This window comes from Hemicordylus capensis, chromosome 7 (assembly GCF_027244095.1).
Source record: "Hemicordylus capensis ecotype Gifberg chromosome 7, rHemCap1.1.pri, whole genome shotgun sequence".
Taxonomy (NCBI): domain Eukaryota; kingdom Metazoa; phylum Chordata; class Lepidosauria; order Squamata; family Cordylidae; genus Hemicordylus; species Hemicordylus capensis.
Window position 1 is genome coordinate 30,079,326 of NC_069663.1, and position 15,566 is coordinate 30,094,891.

Genomic DNA, 15,566 nt, shown 5'->3' on the forward strand with positions numbered 1-15,566 from the left:
AAAAAAGATTATTTTTAAAAATGGCCACTGCACATGCTCAAATGGTACCTGCGAGGCCCTAGAGGCCAGTGGTGGGAGGGGGAACCTTTGCAACCACCCCCCACAGCCTTTAGGAAGCCCCCCAAAGGGACTACAGGTAAAACAAATTTAAAAAATTAATATAAGACACTGTACACATATTCAGATTGGCACTATGTTCAGAGAATCAGGGTTTGTGAATACTGAGCTGAAGCTTATGAGCTAGGATTGTATTCATTTGCTCTTACTTTGCTTCTTGTGATAAGCAAGTTAAATGTGATGTCTTGCTAATATGGCTATTAATGGTGAGTTTGTCTTTGAATCAGTGTGAAATCCTTAATATTAAGGCCCAGTGGGAGTTTCTTGCTCTCTTTCTCTTTCTCTCATTTTAACTGTCTTTCTGAAATACTAGAATATATTCAAAGTAGTGGCACAGTTTACTCTGCATATTCTTTAATTATTTACAGAGTATCTGGGGAAAGTCAAATTCTCCATTGATTTTTAAAACTTATGAAATGGTGATGCTACAATGCATAGCAGAGAATTAGACAGACACTTCTGTTTAGTTTTCCAAGTACACCTCCACATAGTATTTGGGTATTTTATGAGCCCCAGCATACTGAAATTTGTAGTTTTCCAGCATTTTTTGGTCTGGCTAAGTCCACTGCTAAATAGTTTTTGAAATATTAAAAGATGAACGAGCCTGACTTGTATTTTTCAGCTGATATTATGGTAAAGTTATCTCAAAGATGGGTGTCAGATGCTTGGACAGGGGGCGCAATTTCAGTCCTTGCCCTAGCCGCTATTTTCCCTAGATACGCCTCTGGCTGTTGAGGCCCCCTTGCTCAGCTTGGTGCTGCACTTGCTGCCTTCCAGAAGGACGGCTGCGAGCAGGATCTGGCCGGCAGCTAGAAGTCTGGCTCTGCAGAGGGCTGAAATACCTGCCTGGCAGCGGCCTTCTTCCTCCCACCGTGGTTGGGGGAGCAGAGAGTGACTGCAGCTCCAGCCTTCGTGGCTAGAAGCCCCTCCCCTGAAGGCGTGGCAGAGCCCCTGGCCCCTGTGGCTAGTCATGCAGATGGCTCCTGGCCAGGAGGGCTGCCCCCATGTGGGCCAGGAGGAAGGGCAGTGCCGCTGCAGAGATGCATCCACTGCTCCCTGCACAGCTGGTTTCCTTCCAGGGGCCCCACTAGACTCCCCCCCCCCAGACAGGCAGACACCCAGGCCTGTTTTATTGAGTCCCTTTTGCAAACTCACAGTTGCCTGGACACCCTGGCATGGAGACTCTTGCAAGACAGTGGCCAGTCCAAACTTGTGCACAAATTCGGTAAAGGGTGCCATCAAGTCAGTGTCAACTCCTGGCACCCACAGAGCCCTGTGGTTCTCTTGGGCAGAATACGGGAGGGGTTGACCACTGCCGCCTCCCACAGAGTATGAGATGATGCCTTTCAGCATCTTCTTATAGTGCTGCTGCCCTATATAGCAATAGCACTTACATTTATCTACCGCTCTATAGCCGGAGCTCTCTAAGCGGTTTACAATGATTTTAGCATATTGCCCCCCAACATTCTGGGTACTCATTTTACCGACCTCGGAAGGATGGAAGGCTGAGTCAACCTTGAGCCCCTGGTCAGGATCAAACTTGTAACCTTCTGGTTACAGGGCGGCAGTTTTTTACCACTGCGCCACCAGGGGCTGGGAAACATACCAGCTCGAACTGGCAACCTCTGGCTTGCTTGTCAAGTCATTTTCCCCGCTGCACCATTAGGTGGCTGTGCACAAATTAGGATAATAAAACTGAGAAACCCACAGGAGGCAGGAGGGCAACATCCCAGGTGCCAGCAGCTGGATCTAGGAAGAAACTGGTTTATTTCCCTCCAAATTAGAACAAAAGGAGTTTGAAAAGACCATTTATTCACAGAGAGTGTTCAAAATGACACCGCCTCGTCCTCCTCGGCCCCGCTGCCTGGAAGAGCCCGAGGAAGGGCCTGGCTGACCTGCTCCCAGGCGTGGGCCACAAGGACGCCTCCCCACCCCCCCTCTGCTGCTGCTGCTGTGCCTGGGCAGAGGCTGTGGGGCAGGGCGGGCCGCCTTGGCCCCTTCTTCTTCTTCTTCTGGGTGCTTGAGCCGGAGACCTGCCTGCTCTTCAGGGAGGCTTGTTGGGGAGTGGGCCAAGGCCTCCGCATGGAAAGGGCTCTGGCCGCTGCCCCCCAAGTCTGCTGAGCCCAGATGTCGCCAAGGCAGCCCAACCCTTGCAGAAGGGGGTGGGGTGGGGAGGCAGGGCTCCGAAGGGGGTCTCTGCAGGGGGAAGGGATTCCCAAGAGACAGGCGGGGTGGCTCAAAGGCAGGCAGGCAGGCCTGACCCCAGTGGCGGCCGCTGCCACATTTCTAAAGCACTGGAGTCAGCCTGATTCCCCTCCTCTGCAAACTGAGGCTGCCTCCGCCCTCCCCCTCGCATTCCAGGCAGCCCTTCTGGCGGCCCCCTTGGCCTGCAGGAAAAACATCTGGCAAACATCTGGCTCCAATTACAGGCGAAGGTAGGAGGAGAGGGTGGGCTATTTTTAGCAGGCCGAACTGAGGCTGAGGAGGGAGAGGGAGCGGCAGGGGCCGGCCCTTGCGCCCCCCCCCCCCCCGTCCCCAAGCACAATGACCCACAGGCTTCCTCGAGTTCTACTGAGACTCATGGCCACAAAGGGGGAAACTCTTCCCCCAACCAGCCCCCCCCCCCAGCCAAACTCTCCCCTGCCGGGCGGCTGGTGCAGCCTGTCCTCCCAAGAGCCAGCCAGGAGGAGCGTGGGAAGGCTGGCCTTTCCCACAGGCGGGAGGACTGAGCAAGAACCCCCCAGCTGGAGCAGGGAGGGATTCCCAGGACCTGGTGAGGAGGTGGCCGGCCTCAGGTCTCTGGGACTTGCCAAACCTTCTCCTTGCGGGGCGGGGGGGGGGGAGAGACACAGAGGAGGGAAAGGCAAAGACCTCACCCCCCCCCGTGAGCCCAACAGCCTCTCTCTGCCCCCCACCGCCCCATCTGGGGCCTCCATGCATCCGCTCACTTGCTGCACACCTTGGGAGACGGGAAGTCGACGGACTCCAGCCCAGCGGAAGGAGACACAGAGGTCCGGCCAATGGGTCGCGGAAGGCGAGCCTCGGAAGGGACCCGGCCCAAACCCAGCTCCAGAACAGACAAGCTGCCGCTTGGCCACCTGGGGGGGGGGTGATGCCCTCTGCCCATGGGGCCCCTCTGCCTGGCCCCTGGCCCTGGCCAGCACAAGGGGCCACTTCCAGCAGCAGCAGCAGTGCCCAGTGGTCAAGACTGCCCCCCATGTGAGGGGTGAGCCCCCCCTCTGGCTGGTCTGGGGTAGGGGGCTGCCTGGGGCGCCCACCCGGCATGGAAGAGCAGCCCCCAGCCCTGCAGCTTCTCCACCCTGAGGAGGGGAGGGAGAAGCGGAGCCTCGGGCAGCAGGAGAGACGGCCCAGGGGCTCCTTCTGCTGGCCATGCGCCTCCGGGGGGGGCCGTGGGGTGTGTGTGTGCGCAGGCGCCACCCACCGGCAGGGAGAAAGAGGCAGCACTTCAGCGCCGGGCGCCTGCTGCCAGCCGGCCTTCCTTGCTGGCCTGGCTCCCAGGGTGCCGGAGCAGCGCAGAGCCTAGGAAGCTGCCTTGGGCGGAGTCTACACGGACCGGCAGCAGCCTCTCCCAGCCCTGCCTGGGGGTGCCACATGCAGCGATGCCCCCCCCCGGGGAGCATCTCTTGCAGGCCGTGGGCATGTACGAGCTTGGCAGTGGGGCCTGCCGCGGAGGGGCCCCCCTCCCGGGGCGCTGGCGTCATCAGGCAGGAAGGGGCAGCGGGCGGCCAGCAGGAGGAGAGGCCCCGGCCCTGGGGAGCCTCCTTGGCTGGCCCCCGCCCCCCCGTCCTTGTCCAAAGCAAGGGGGCCCGGCTGAGCAGGCGGGCCGCTCAGTAGTAGTGGACTCTGCCCAGGGTCCCAGTGCCCAGGAGGTCCGGCTGCCCGTTGCGCCAGATCTCCCGGAGGATCCGCTCCCGCTCCTCCAGCCGCTGGGCACGCTCCAGTTCCTCCGCCGAGGCAAAGACGTTGACCGCGAGGGCCCCGCCGGGCATGCTGTGGGGCTCCAGCGGCAGCTCTGTCAGGGGCACTGCGGCGGGCTCAGAGGCTCCGGGGTCCAGGGTCTCCTCCTCCTCCTCCTCCTCCTCTTCTTCCTCCTCCTCCTCCTCCTCCTCCTCCTCACTGAGGTGGTGCAGGCTGGGGCGGGGCCTGGGGGGGATGGCCTGGGGCTGCCACGAAATGTGGATGACCAGCAGGCAGAGGGTCAGCACCAGGCCAAAGCAGACGCCCAGCACGAAGTAGAGGCCAAAGCTCTCGGGGTGATCTAGGCAAGGAGGGAGCCGGTCACTCAGGGCACGCTGGGAGCAGGAGGAGACCCCCCCCCCGCCCCGCAGCCCACGACTAGGCCAGAGGCGAGGCTAGAGCCCTGCTCAGCCACTGCCAGGCCGCCTCCCCACCTCTTGGGTCATGGCCACCTCTTTCTCTCCCCCCCCCCCGCCCACCCCCAGAGATGGCTCAGGAGGACAGGTCTGTGACCCCAGCTCTTCCGGGGCCCCCACTGGGGCCCTCCCCGCTCCCCGCCAGCATCTGCTCTGATGGGGGGACTACAGGATGTGGGGCAGCAGCAGCATTTCTAGCGGCAGAGCGGAGAGGCAGAGGCAGTGGGGCAAAGGGGAGCCCGGGCCTCTCTGGGCCACGTGGGCTCCGTTTGGCTCCCAGACGGACGGTCCCTGGCAAAGCTCCTCCCTCCCGCCCTGGGAGGCCCGTCTCAACTCTCCCTGGAGGGTCCCCAGAGGCCTGACCTGGTGGGCCACTGTGGGGAACAGGCGTTGGGCTCAAGGGGCCTGATCCCGCGGGACGGCTCTTCTGTCCCTGTGGAGCAGCAGGAAGGGGGGGGCTCCAGCTGGCAGGCTCTGGGTGCCCAAATGGGGGCAAACAGGGATTTGGCACGATCGCCTCCGAGAACAAGGGTGGGAGGGGGGCTTCCTTGGGCCCCCAGCAGTGGGGACAATGGGCCGCCTTCTCACACCCTCAGCAGCCGGCCCAGCCCGGCCCACGTCTGCCCCGGCCCCCTGGGGCTGGCACCCACCTCGGATGTGTGCAAAGGCTGCCATGCTGTTGCTCAGGAACTCCATCTCTCGGTCGTGCGACTCCATGGCGACGCTCTTGGCGGCAGAAGCACCTGGAGACAGAGGGGAGCCATCCTGGGGAAAGGCTGCTTTGGCCCTGGTGGTGGTGGCGGCAGCAGGGCCCCTAACCTCCTCCTCCTCTTCCGCAGAAGGCGAAGCCGGAACCAGGGGCCCCAGCAGCGTCCTTCAGCCCCCCCCCCCCCCGCCCAGCCACAGTAAACCCTGAGAAGAGAGCACCAGACGGCCGGCAGGGAGACGTCAAGGGCCCCCTTGGCCATCCTGCACCCCCATCCTCCCGGAGGTGGGGATGGGACCCCATGCTAGCAGAGCCCAGGACACTGGCCAAGGGCTAAGGGAGCGGGGTGGGCAGCACGTGTCCAAGCGAGAGGGGCTGGGGCCCGAAGCCCCACTGCTGCCCCCACCCCGCCCCACAGGACCACTTCCCCTGGAATTAAAGGGCCTGTCCTGGGATTCTCAGAGGGGAGACACAGCCTGGCGGTGGCAGCAAGCAGAGGGAGCCACTGAGGGCGGGAGGCTGGCCGTGAGGAGGAGGCCTCGTCCCCAGCCTGCAGCGGACTTCCAAGGCTGCTTCCGGGTGCGTGGAGAGAGAGGCAGACTCTGCCCCTTGGAGCCTCCCGGCCCAGGGGTCTGGCTCCAAGCCAAGACTCGGCCTCATCCTGCCCGACCCCACGCAGAGCAAGCTTTCCCCTCTCCCCCCCCCCCAGCTCCAAGCTCCTCGCAAGCACTTCCTGCCCCTGACAGGGAAAGAGGCATCCTCAGCGGTGGGAAGGAAGAGGCTTCTTTGCTGTCTGGAGAGCAGATGTTTCCACTTCCTCCACCCCGCCTAGCGCCAGCACTGCTTGCCAGGCGGTGGCTATTTATGGCATGGCGGCCTTGGCCAAAGCTCAGCCCCCCCAGAGCAGAGCCAATGGAGGGGTCTTTGGGAAGACTCAAGAGTGCCCCATCAGAGGCATCGCCCCCTCAGTCCCTGACTCCTCCCCAAGCCTTGGGCAAGTCACTTAATCCAAGCCTCAGTTCTCCAGCTCCTGACAGGAAACACAGGGCCCTCCTCCCATCACCAAAAGTCAAGGAGACAAGCGGCAGACCTAAGAACTCAGCCAAACCTGGCAAAAGGGCAGGCCCACCGCTCATGCAGAGTCTGTCGGGCCATTGTGCCTCTGAGCCTAGAGACGGGGGGCCTTTCCCTTTCACTGCCAAGCTCCGTGAAGCTCCCACCCAGCAGAGCCCCGGAGGACCCCCACGGGCAGGCGGTGCAGCCTCCTTGCTGCAGCTGAGCAGGCCTTGGGGTGGGCATCGGGGCCTGGACGGAGACCCGTCTCTGTCTGCCACTCTGGCTCCGTGGCAGAGCACCTGCCGGGCAGGCAGAAGGGCCCGGCCTCACTCCGGGGAGGGCTGGGAAAGGCCCCTGAGAGAGCCACTGCTGCCAGCCCGTGTTGAGACTCGGTGGAGGCAGCTTCCTGGCACTGCCCAAGGTGTGCCTGCTGCGCCACTTCATCAGCCTCCTTGAGAAACTCAGCAGGGCTTGCCAAGCCGCCCGGAGATGAGAAGTGCCGCTTCCTTCCCCCGAGAGGCGGCTGCTGCCCAGCCGAGGAGCGACCAGCTCCTTGCCTCAGTACCCTTTCAGGAGGCATCGGAGGAGGCTCCATTCCAGGAGTCGGGAGCTCTTCTTCACCGCAGCGGGCTCAGTGCTGGCATTGCTCCCATGAGGCCACTTTCAGCGCAGCAGAGCCCACGGAAGGAAGCCCACGGAAGGAAGCCCAGGGAAGCCACGAACCGACTGGAGCTCCCACTCTGGGCAGAGTCAGACTTCCAGCAGGTGTCAGGACAGCGCAGAGCCCCCCTTCTCCTAGCGCCTGCCTCTCTGACCGTCTTCCTTGCCCTGGGCCATGACGACGGCCTTGCCTTTATTCCGCCCAGCGGGGCTCCCACCCTCAGATCCCTGGCTTTCTGGACAGGCGTCTGTATCCTGAGCAACTCCCCATTCCTCACTGGGGAGTCCATTCCTTTGGAAGACGTTCTGCCCTTCCAGTGCTCGATTCCAATCCTGAACGATCAGTGGTGCCTCTCCGGTCACATTGGCCTTCCTGGGCTGGGATGCCAAGTCCCCCCGTTTCTTCCCCAGACTTTGTGCATTCATAGAGAGCGAGAGGCCTTTGGCATTCGTGTACAGAGGAGGCTGGTCACATGGCCGGCCTCTAGTGTCTTGTGCCTTCCGGAGCGCTTCCTCCACCAGGCTTCTGCCTTGTCGCAGGTCTATGCCTTGATTCTTGATTCCGGGCTTTTGATTCCGGGCTTCCTCCTCAAGGTTGAGTTTAAGACACGCCCCCCCCCCCCACGATGAGGTTTGTGAGCCCGGCCCCCCATCTCTTGCCTGGAGCCCCTGGTGCCGGCTGCACAGGCTGTGGCCCCTTCCTGGCCCTCTCTCGACAACGCGGTCTCCTCCCAGGCGCCTGGTTCCTCTCCCTGCGCCTTGGCCTTCAACAGGGAAGACAGACAAGGCCGCCCCTTGTGTCCGCCACATTCCTCCCCAGACCCTCGTCACCGTCTCAAGACCCCTCCCCGGGTTCTTCTGGCATTTGTTCCCACGTGGATCAGCAGGAAGGTGGGCGGGCTTGACGCGTGCAGCCACCCCTCTGTCGCCCGGATAACAAGGGACCTCCCTCAGCGGCCTCTTGGGGCTCCCCAGGACTGCCTCCTCCTCTGTCCTCCGGGCAGCGGCCAAGAGGCCTCTTCTTTGGCAAGAGGCTGCAGCAGCGCCATAGGCACGGCTCGTGGAGCCTGATGGTCTGCTGAAGGGACTGGATATGGGGCCCAGCCAGGCCGGGCGAGCCCTCCTCTGGGACCCACTTTCAGGGGCTGGACTTGGTGGCCCCTTGAGAAAGGTCTGGGGAGGAGATGCTCCAGCGAGGGCCGCCTACATCTGCACACAGAACATAAGAACATAGGAAGCTGCCATCTACTGGGTCAGACCCCTGGTCCATCTCGCTCAGTATTGTCTGCACAGACTGGCAGCGGCTTCTCCAAGGTGGCAGGCAGCAGGAATCTCTCTCAGCCCTCTCTTGGGGATGCTGCTGCCAGGGAGGGAACTTGGAACCTTGATGCTCTTCTCAGAGCAGCTCCATCCCCTGAGGGGAAGATCTTCCAGTGCTCACACATCGAGTCTCCCATTCATAGGCAACCAGGGCAGACCCTGCTTCGCTAAGGGGACCAGTCCCACTTGCTGCCGCAAGGCCAGCTCTCTTCTCCCAGAACCCGAGTGCAGGACTCCCCAGAGCCTTGGCAACCTGTGGATGAGAAGCAACTGAGCAGCACCAGGCCAGTCCACTGGCAGAGGGGGGCACCTGCCACCTCCAGTGGACAGGCAAAGCACTTACAGGCTGCCTGCGAAGTGCGCAGCCCCGAGAGAGTCTCCATCGCTGCAGAGGGGTGTGCGAGTGGAATCGCCCATCACTCCCTTGCTGCTGCTGGTGGGGCTGCCCCACCAGAGTGCCCTCTCCAGCTCCAAGAGGAGGGAATGTCCTGACTCATTTATGCTGCCGCTTTCCAGTCACATGAGGAACTCCAAGCTCACAAACAAAACAGGACAAAATAAACCACCCTACAGTCCACTGATGAGCAAGGGAGTCACATCCCCTACAAGCTGCAGCAGCGCGCCCTAATGGGCAGGAGGAGGGGTCTCTGAAGGAGGCAGCTCAGCTGGCTCCTCTCTCTCCTGCCCCACCCAAGAGCCAGGCGCTCTGCAGGCGGGCCATTCATCAGGTAAGGCTGTGCTGTTAGCGGACCAGCCTGCAGGCAGCGCAGCTCTTGGGTGGGGCAGGAGAGAGAGGAGAGGAGCCACCCAAACTGCCTCCTTTGCTCCCAGCCCCCCACTCATTATGACAAGCCGCTGCTGATCAAAAGCATCCATCATGAAAACAGAGCAACCGAGACCTCTACCAAAGCAAAAAAACCCCACAGCAGCCGAAAGCCAGACCTTAAACATTCCTTTGAAAGAGCCCATCTCTACATTCCTTCTAAAGGAATGTGGTGTGTGTGTGTGTGCAGCTGTACAACCCCAAGGCCAAGCACCGCGACTGAGAAGGAGGCCCCTTGTCCTGCCTGCCCCCCTTGCAGCAGCTCCGATGGGGGTGGGATGCAGAGCTCAGCGGGGGTTAGGGGCTCACTGGCCTCTGCAGGGCATTCAAAGACAAGAGGGGCCCCCAAGCCCCTCACACGGCCAGCAGAAGAGGGAGGGCAAAGTACCTGGGAGTGTGGTGACCACTGGCAGAAATATTGGCAATCCCGGAAACAAAGGAGCCAGCAAAAACAAACAAACATTTTTTTGATTTCCTTTCCTTTCCTTTCTTTTATGCACATAAAATGTGCATTCATGACCCCAAACATAATGTTGACTGGAGTATGGGAGGCATCATAGATCAGAAAACCTCCTGGATGGCCTGTTCTGGGTTTTTTTCCCTCCTCAAACAATGATTTCAATTTAATTGTTTTTTAAAGCAATTGTGAATTCAGAACAAAAAAGAAGGGACATTTTGCCCCCCCCTTTTAAAACCAAACAGTGTGTGGGGGGGATCAACAAGGATCCTTTAGGGGAAATGGTTCCTCCCAAACACTCCCCCCACATTCCAGAAGATTCTGCCAAATGCCCGGGTGGAGGAGGAAACAAGTAAAGAAGGGGGCAAGGAACTGCAAAGGGGGGGAGGGAGCCACTAGTCACTGTGGATGCCCCAGCAAATCCAGGCCTCGCTCGCCTCCCCACTGACACCTGCAAACCCACCTGGGGCTGGGAACTGGCAGCCGGCGTGGTTCAGCCATGCAGGAGGAGCACCTGGGGACACCCGGCCTGGCAGGAGATCCCTGGGGCCTGGCTGGAGGGCCGGCATTGCAGCACTGGCCTGCCATCCGCTGCTGGGCCTGTTGCTCCAGGGAAGCCATCAGAACAGCCTTGCTGCTGGATCAGGCCCCTCAAGGAGGCCCATCCAGTCCAGCCTCCCGCGTCACACCGTGGCCCCCCCAGCAGGTGCCACAGGAAGCCTCCAGGCAGGAGCTGAAAGGGGCCTGTCCTCCCTCCTGCTCTTGCTCCCCTGCTGCAACTGGGACTCAGGGGGTGGCCCTCTGCCTAGAAGCCAGGGCTGTAGGGACAGTGGAGTTGGCCAAGGGCCCCCTTTGCTTCGGGGGGGGGGGACGGACAGGGCTGAGCTGCAAGTGGCCACAGGCCCAGGGGAAGGGTCGCCTCCTCCAGGGCTCCCCGCCCCATCTCCCGCAAACAGCCAGGCCTTCAAGGAGCACAACAAACATCCTTGGCTTGGGGTTGAGGAGGTGAGCGTGTGTGCAGGTTTCAAGGGAGGGTTTTGTTTGTGGGCTCCATAGAACAGCAAAAGCACTAAGAGAGAGAGAGAGAGAGAGAGAGAGAGAGAGAGGAAGTCAGCTGCAAGGTTGAGGAGTTTTCTGCATTTCCCCCACAGATGTTTTCAGCCAAGGCTGGATACAGGGAGCTGGGAGAGAGACGCAGCCCTAACACGGGGCTTTCCATAGTGCTCTGCAGTGGAGAAGCAGGGGCCGGGCCAGGCCCTTCCCTGATTCCAGCCTCCCTCAGGTTCAGAAGGCTCTTGCCGAGATCTCCTCCTCGCTGCAGGGCTTTGACTCTCCAGCGGGCGCAGCAGGGCGACAGTTGGCACCGCTCCCGGGCTGACACAGCGGCCAACAGTCCGGGGTGACGGCAGTTGTAGGCCAGCATCTGCAGGGTGGAGACCTTGCGCCGCCCGGGCTTCTATGCCCAGATCCAGCCCGAGACTCTACGCCCAAGAAGGGCTCCTGCGCCCCTGCGGAGGCCTCTCCCCACCGCCCCAGAGACGGGCTCTCGAGGGTGCCGGCCATCACAGCTCGCACCCCGTCCCGCAGTCTCTTCTGAGGAACGGAGCCCCCGCCCCGAGAGAGGAAGTTGAGGCCAGACTCCGCGGCTGCGGCGGCGAGGCTGGCCAAGTGAGCCGCAGGCAGAGGGCGGGGAAGGAGGGCCCGGCTGAGCAGAGCCCGCGTGCGGACAGAGGCGCTCCGCCTTCCGGGAACCCGCCGCCGGGAGCCCCATCGCAGCCCGGCCCGGCCAAGGTGGGCCGCAGACTGAGGCTGCTCCGCTTGCTGAGGGCAGCACCGACGACTCACTGACGGGGGCTTACCAGGAGCAGCTTCAAGACCGCGGCTGCCGCGGCTCGCCTCTGCCCATCCCGATTCCCGAGGCTCCGGAGAGACGAGAGCAGCCCAAGGCGGCCCTCGAGTCGACGCCCACCCCAAGCAGGCCGCCAGGCTGGACCGAGCTGGAGCTGGAGCTGGAGCTGGAGCTGCTGCTGCGAGTGGAAACTGCCGCTCACTTCCGTCCGTGCAGCTGGGAGCGCAACAGTAAATAACTGTCGTCGGGAGGAGCAGCAGCCGGGCTCCCCTTGGACGCCGAATCCTCCGCCCCTCCCCTGGCTGGAGCAGGAAGCCTGGCCCGGCCGGAGAGCGCGCGCGCGCGAGCGAGCCCCTGCGCTGGGCTGGGGGGAGGGAGAGGCCGCCGCCGCCGCTGCTGCTCCAGCCCAGCCGGGACCCCCGAGGCGGCAGCGAGCCCCCGCCCCAACGGAGGGCTGGGCCGGGCCGGGGGCCATGAGCTGAAGAACCATCCCGGGAAAGGCGCGCCCTCGGTCCGGGCCAGTGCTGGTGTTTGCTCAAGGCAGGGGCCGCCGGCGGGAGGCCCGCAGGCCACAGACAGCAGCCCCTCAGACTTGGGCTGGGCGCCCTGTTTGCCGCGAGAGAAAGCGCTCCTTCGCTGGCCCGGCGCCTCACTTGGCCACACTCACTTGGCCACACGCCTTCGCTTGGCCACACTCCAGCGCGAGGAGGAGAGGGGCCAGGCCCCCTCCCCACACCCCCCCGGGCGAGCCAGAAGCTTTGCTCCCCAGCGCCGACTAAGTGGGAGCCGCAACGACTCGGGGAAGAGGCAAAGTACTCTGTGCGTGCTCAGAGGCGCTCCTCTTGATCCTGGCATTGAGAACCGACGACGAGGCTGCACTCTGGCGAGCGCTGCCCCACCGCCAGCAGCAGCAGCAGCAGCAGCCCGCCCCCCGGGGAAGGAGCAGCCACCTGACACGCTGCTGGACCCAGGAGGCGCGAAAGCCAAGCGCGGCGGCCTCTCCGGCTCCCACACTCTCGCTAGTTCCACACCCACCCGCGCCCCCAAGGGCCGTGCTTATCTTCCCAGAAAGCCAGGCCGCCTCCAGTCGGCGGCTCACTTCAGCAGCAGCAGCAGGGGGACGCCCTGGTGGAAACCCGCTACGACCCCTCCCGCGCCACCGTGGGCGTCACGTGCCTTCGGGCACTCAGCCCCCCCCAGGGCTGCCCCCTTCTTCTCTCCGCCAATCCCATCTCACCGTCGGTGGCCAGGTTGGGATGGGGGGTTCCAGTGCACCGGCGGGGCGCGCTGCCTGTGTCCTTTGAGTGTCACCCAGCGAGAGGAAGGCGCTCGGGCCTGGGGCCTGCCCACCTCCGCGGGTGGGGGGGGGGTGAATCTGGAGTGGCCTGGGCCTGGGAGTTGCAGGCAGCAAGCGGAGCCCCCTCCTCAGCAATAGGCGCCAGACCCAGGCCCCTTGGAACAACCCGTCGCATGCCCGGGTCTGTGATGACTTCCACTTGGGCCAGGGCTAATCTGGAAGAAATTCAGATTGCCTCTGAACATACGCAGAGAGGGTCCCCCTCCCCACTAAGTAACCACAGCCCCTCCCCTTTCGGGGCAGGCCAGAGCCACTGCTTATGGAGACGTGAGTTTGGGGCGGCATAAAAATACGTTTAAATACATTAAAACCAAAACAAAAAACAACCACCAGCCCCCCCTTCCTCCGAGAAGCTCCTGGCAGCATACAAGATTCTCCCTCCTGCCCCCCCCGCCGCCATTTCATCCCAACACCCCTGTGGGGTAGGCCAGGCTGAGAGCAAGTGGCTGGCGGCCCAAGGCTGCCCACCCAGTGGCCTTCCTGGCCGAGGGGGGAGCTGGACACCCCGGCTGCTGCCATGGAGAAGCCAAGCCGCCTCTGGCCAAGACGGTCCCCGAGGCCGGAAAGGATCCGGAGCCCGCGCGGGCGGGCGGGCGGCCTCCCTCTCGGCGCGGGCCCCTCCGCTGTGCCAGCCAAAGGCGGGAGCGGAGGCCGGGCAGCCGGTCCTGGTTCGCGGCCAGCGATGTCGGAGTGGATGAAAGGATGGAGAGAGACATACATACTAGAAATGGGGCACGTCAGCAGAGGATCCGGACGAGCCCGGCGGCTCCTCCAGCAACAACGGCCAGCTGGCGCGGGGAAGCGCCCCCCCGTCTCGGGAAGCGCCCCCCGCCCCACACCGGGCGGGGCAGCTCAGCTTTACGGGGCGGGGGGCGGGATCACGGAGTAGGAGGCCAGCCAGGCCGGAGGGCTTTCTTTCCAGGAGGAGCCTGGCCGGCCCTGGAGGGGTCCACCATCCTGGCCGGGGCTCAGCAGCAGCAGCAGCACGTGAGCCGCCCAGCCTGAAAGCCGCCCCCCCGCCTCTTGCCAGTTGAGCCCCCCCCTTCTCGCCTAACCTCTGCACACAACTCCTCGTGCCTGCTGGGGGGCTCACCACTCGGGCTAATGATTAAAGCAAGCCCAGGGACCGGGGGGAGGGCGGCGGAGGATGGCCAACTTCCCAGCCAGGCACTCCTGCCGCTGCGCCTGTGCAAAGGAGCTGGAGCGGCGGGCTTTGTGTGTGCGCTGCTGTGTGCAAAATGGCATCTGCGGCGGGTGTCCGCAGGGCGGTCCCGCCCCCACCCGGCGGCCGCCGCCGCTCCGGCAGGGCTGAGGAGGCCCCCGCCCCGCCGCGCTTTCCTGGCCGCAGCAGCTCCTCGGAGGAAGGCGGGCGGCTTCAGCTCCGTGTCCTGCCAGGGACGTCGGGTCCACACAGTCCCGCTGCGCCCGCCGCCGGCGTGGCGTGCATCGCAACCGGCCTGCTTGCCTGCGGGCCCGGCCAGCAGCTCCAGACCGCCCTCGTCCGTCCAGCCCTCCCTGCCGCTTGCGGGGCCAAAGGTCAGCCGCCCAGAGCGCGACGGAGCCCGCACGGAGGGCCAGCTTGGGCCGCGGCGGCGGCGGGGCTTCCCCTCCTCCTGTGGGTGGGCAGAGCGAGGAGCCGCCGCAGCTTGAACCTGCCGCCCCTTCGCGAGGTCCGAGGAGGAGGTTCCCCGCCCCGCGCCGGCGTCACTGCAGCCCACCGCGCAGCGGAGCCCTTCGTGGGGCGAGGACGGATGACGGCGAGGGCTGAGCCCGGGCAGGGCAGGGCAGGACCTTCGCTCTGAAGAGGGGCCAGGGCCAGGCCTCCCTCTCCCCGGGAGGCCGCTAGGCAAACGTGCCGCCAACCCAAACGCGCGTCTCTGGGCGGTTTACAAGAGCAGCAGCAGCAGCAGCAGCAGCAGCAGCAGCAGAACACGAGTTCAGACAGACACGGGAGCACTTGAAAACCGCGATTCCCTTGAACAGGCTCGGGCGGACAAACGCCTCTTGCCAGGCCTGTAAAAAGCTGCCCGGGATGGGGGGGCCGAGAGGCTCGGAGACCCCGAAGCCAGGAGGGGGGGGGGTGCTGCGTGTGCGTCGTGGGGGGAGGGCGGGGGCTGCCCCCCGCCTCCAGGCGACCCCCACAAGAGATCAGGGGGCCGGCTGGGATTCTTCTGCCGCGGCGGCGAGACTCTGCTGGGTGGAAAACGGCCCAGAGCGTCGGCCCCCGCCCTCCAGCGCCCGCGGGCTGGCTGTCCGGTTCCCCGGGGGGGGGCGGGGAGAGGAGACTGGCGAGCCAAGCAGCACCCCCGCCCCGGTGACATGCGACTCACCTGACTGGCGGTGGGGCTGAGCCGCGGCAGGGCCTTTGCTAGGGTGGAGGAGCCGAGATGGGCCTGCTGGTGGGTCCCATTAACGTGGCTGAGCAACAGGAAATGCTTTCCAGGGGGCTGGCGGGTCAGAGAGCTCCCCCCGCGCCCCCCCCCCCCACCCAGCGAGACTGGGGCAGTGCGGGGGCCGAGGCGGTTTCCTCCTTTCTATTTCTAAGGGCGGGCACACGACTCGCCACCCTCCGCCAAAGTCACCCCGGCCAAGTACACCCCCCGCCCCCACGTTGCAATAAGGGGTGGTGGTCTTACTGCCTCTGCAACCGTTTAACGTTCCTCCGTCGGGGGGGACGCATTCACAGTGGGGCGGGGGGGGGAGGCGTCTGGAAGAGCAGCCTTTCGGAGCAAGGCAGGGGTGCGCGCGTGTGTGAACGAGACCCGGCGCGAAGAGACGCGGGTTTGAGACGGCCCGCTGACTTCAACGAGGCCCTCCGCCCTCACTG

At 63.7% G+C, this 15,566-nt stretch overlaps 1 protein-coding gene across 2 annotated transcripts; it reads right to left on the reverse strand.

Annotated features, from left to right (window-relative positions):
• Positions 1-1,912: 1,912 nt before the first annotated feature.
• Positions 1,913-15,187, reverse strand: EVA1B (eva-1 homolog B). 2 transcript variants are annotated; one of them, XM_053267747.1, is made up of 3 exons: positions 15,070-15,187; positions 5,162-5,254; positions 1,913-4,396 (listed from the first exon to the last, which is right to left on the reverse strand). In XM_053267747.1, the coding sequence occupies exons 2-3, from the start codon at positions 5,226-5,228 to the stop codon at positions 3,966-3,968; spliced, it is 498 nt and encodes a 165-aa protein (XP_053123722.1). In that variant the 5' UTR covers positions 5,229-5,254; positions 15,070-15,187; the 3' UTR covers positions 1,913-3,965. The 2 variants fall into 2 exon arrangements, with proteins under 2 accessions (XP_053123722.1, XP_053123721.1); XM_053267746.1 differs by lacking the exon at positions 15,070-15,187 and adding an exon at positions 11,393-11,719.
• Positions 15,188-15,566: the final 379 nt, after the last annotated feature.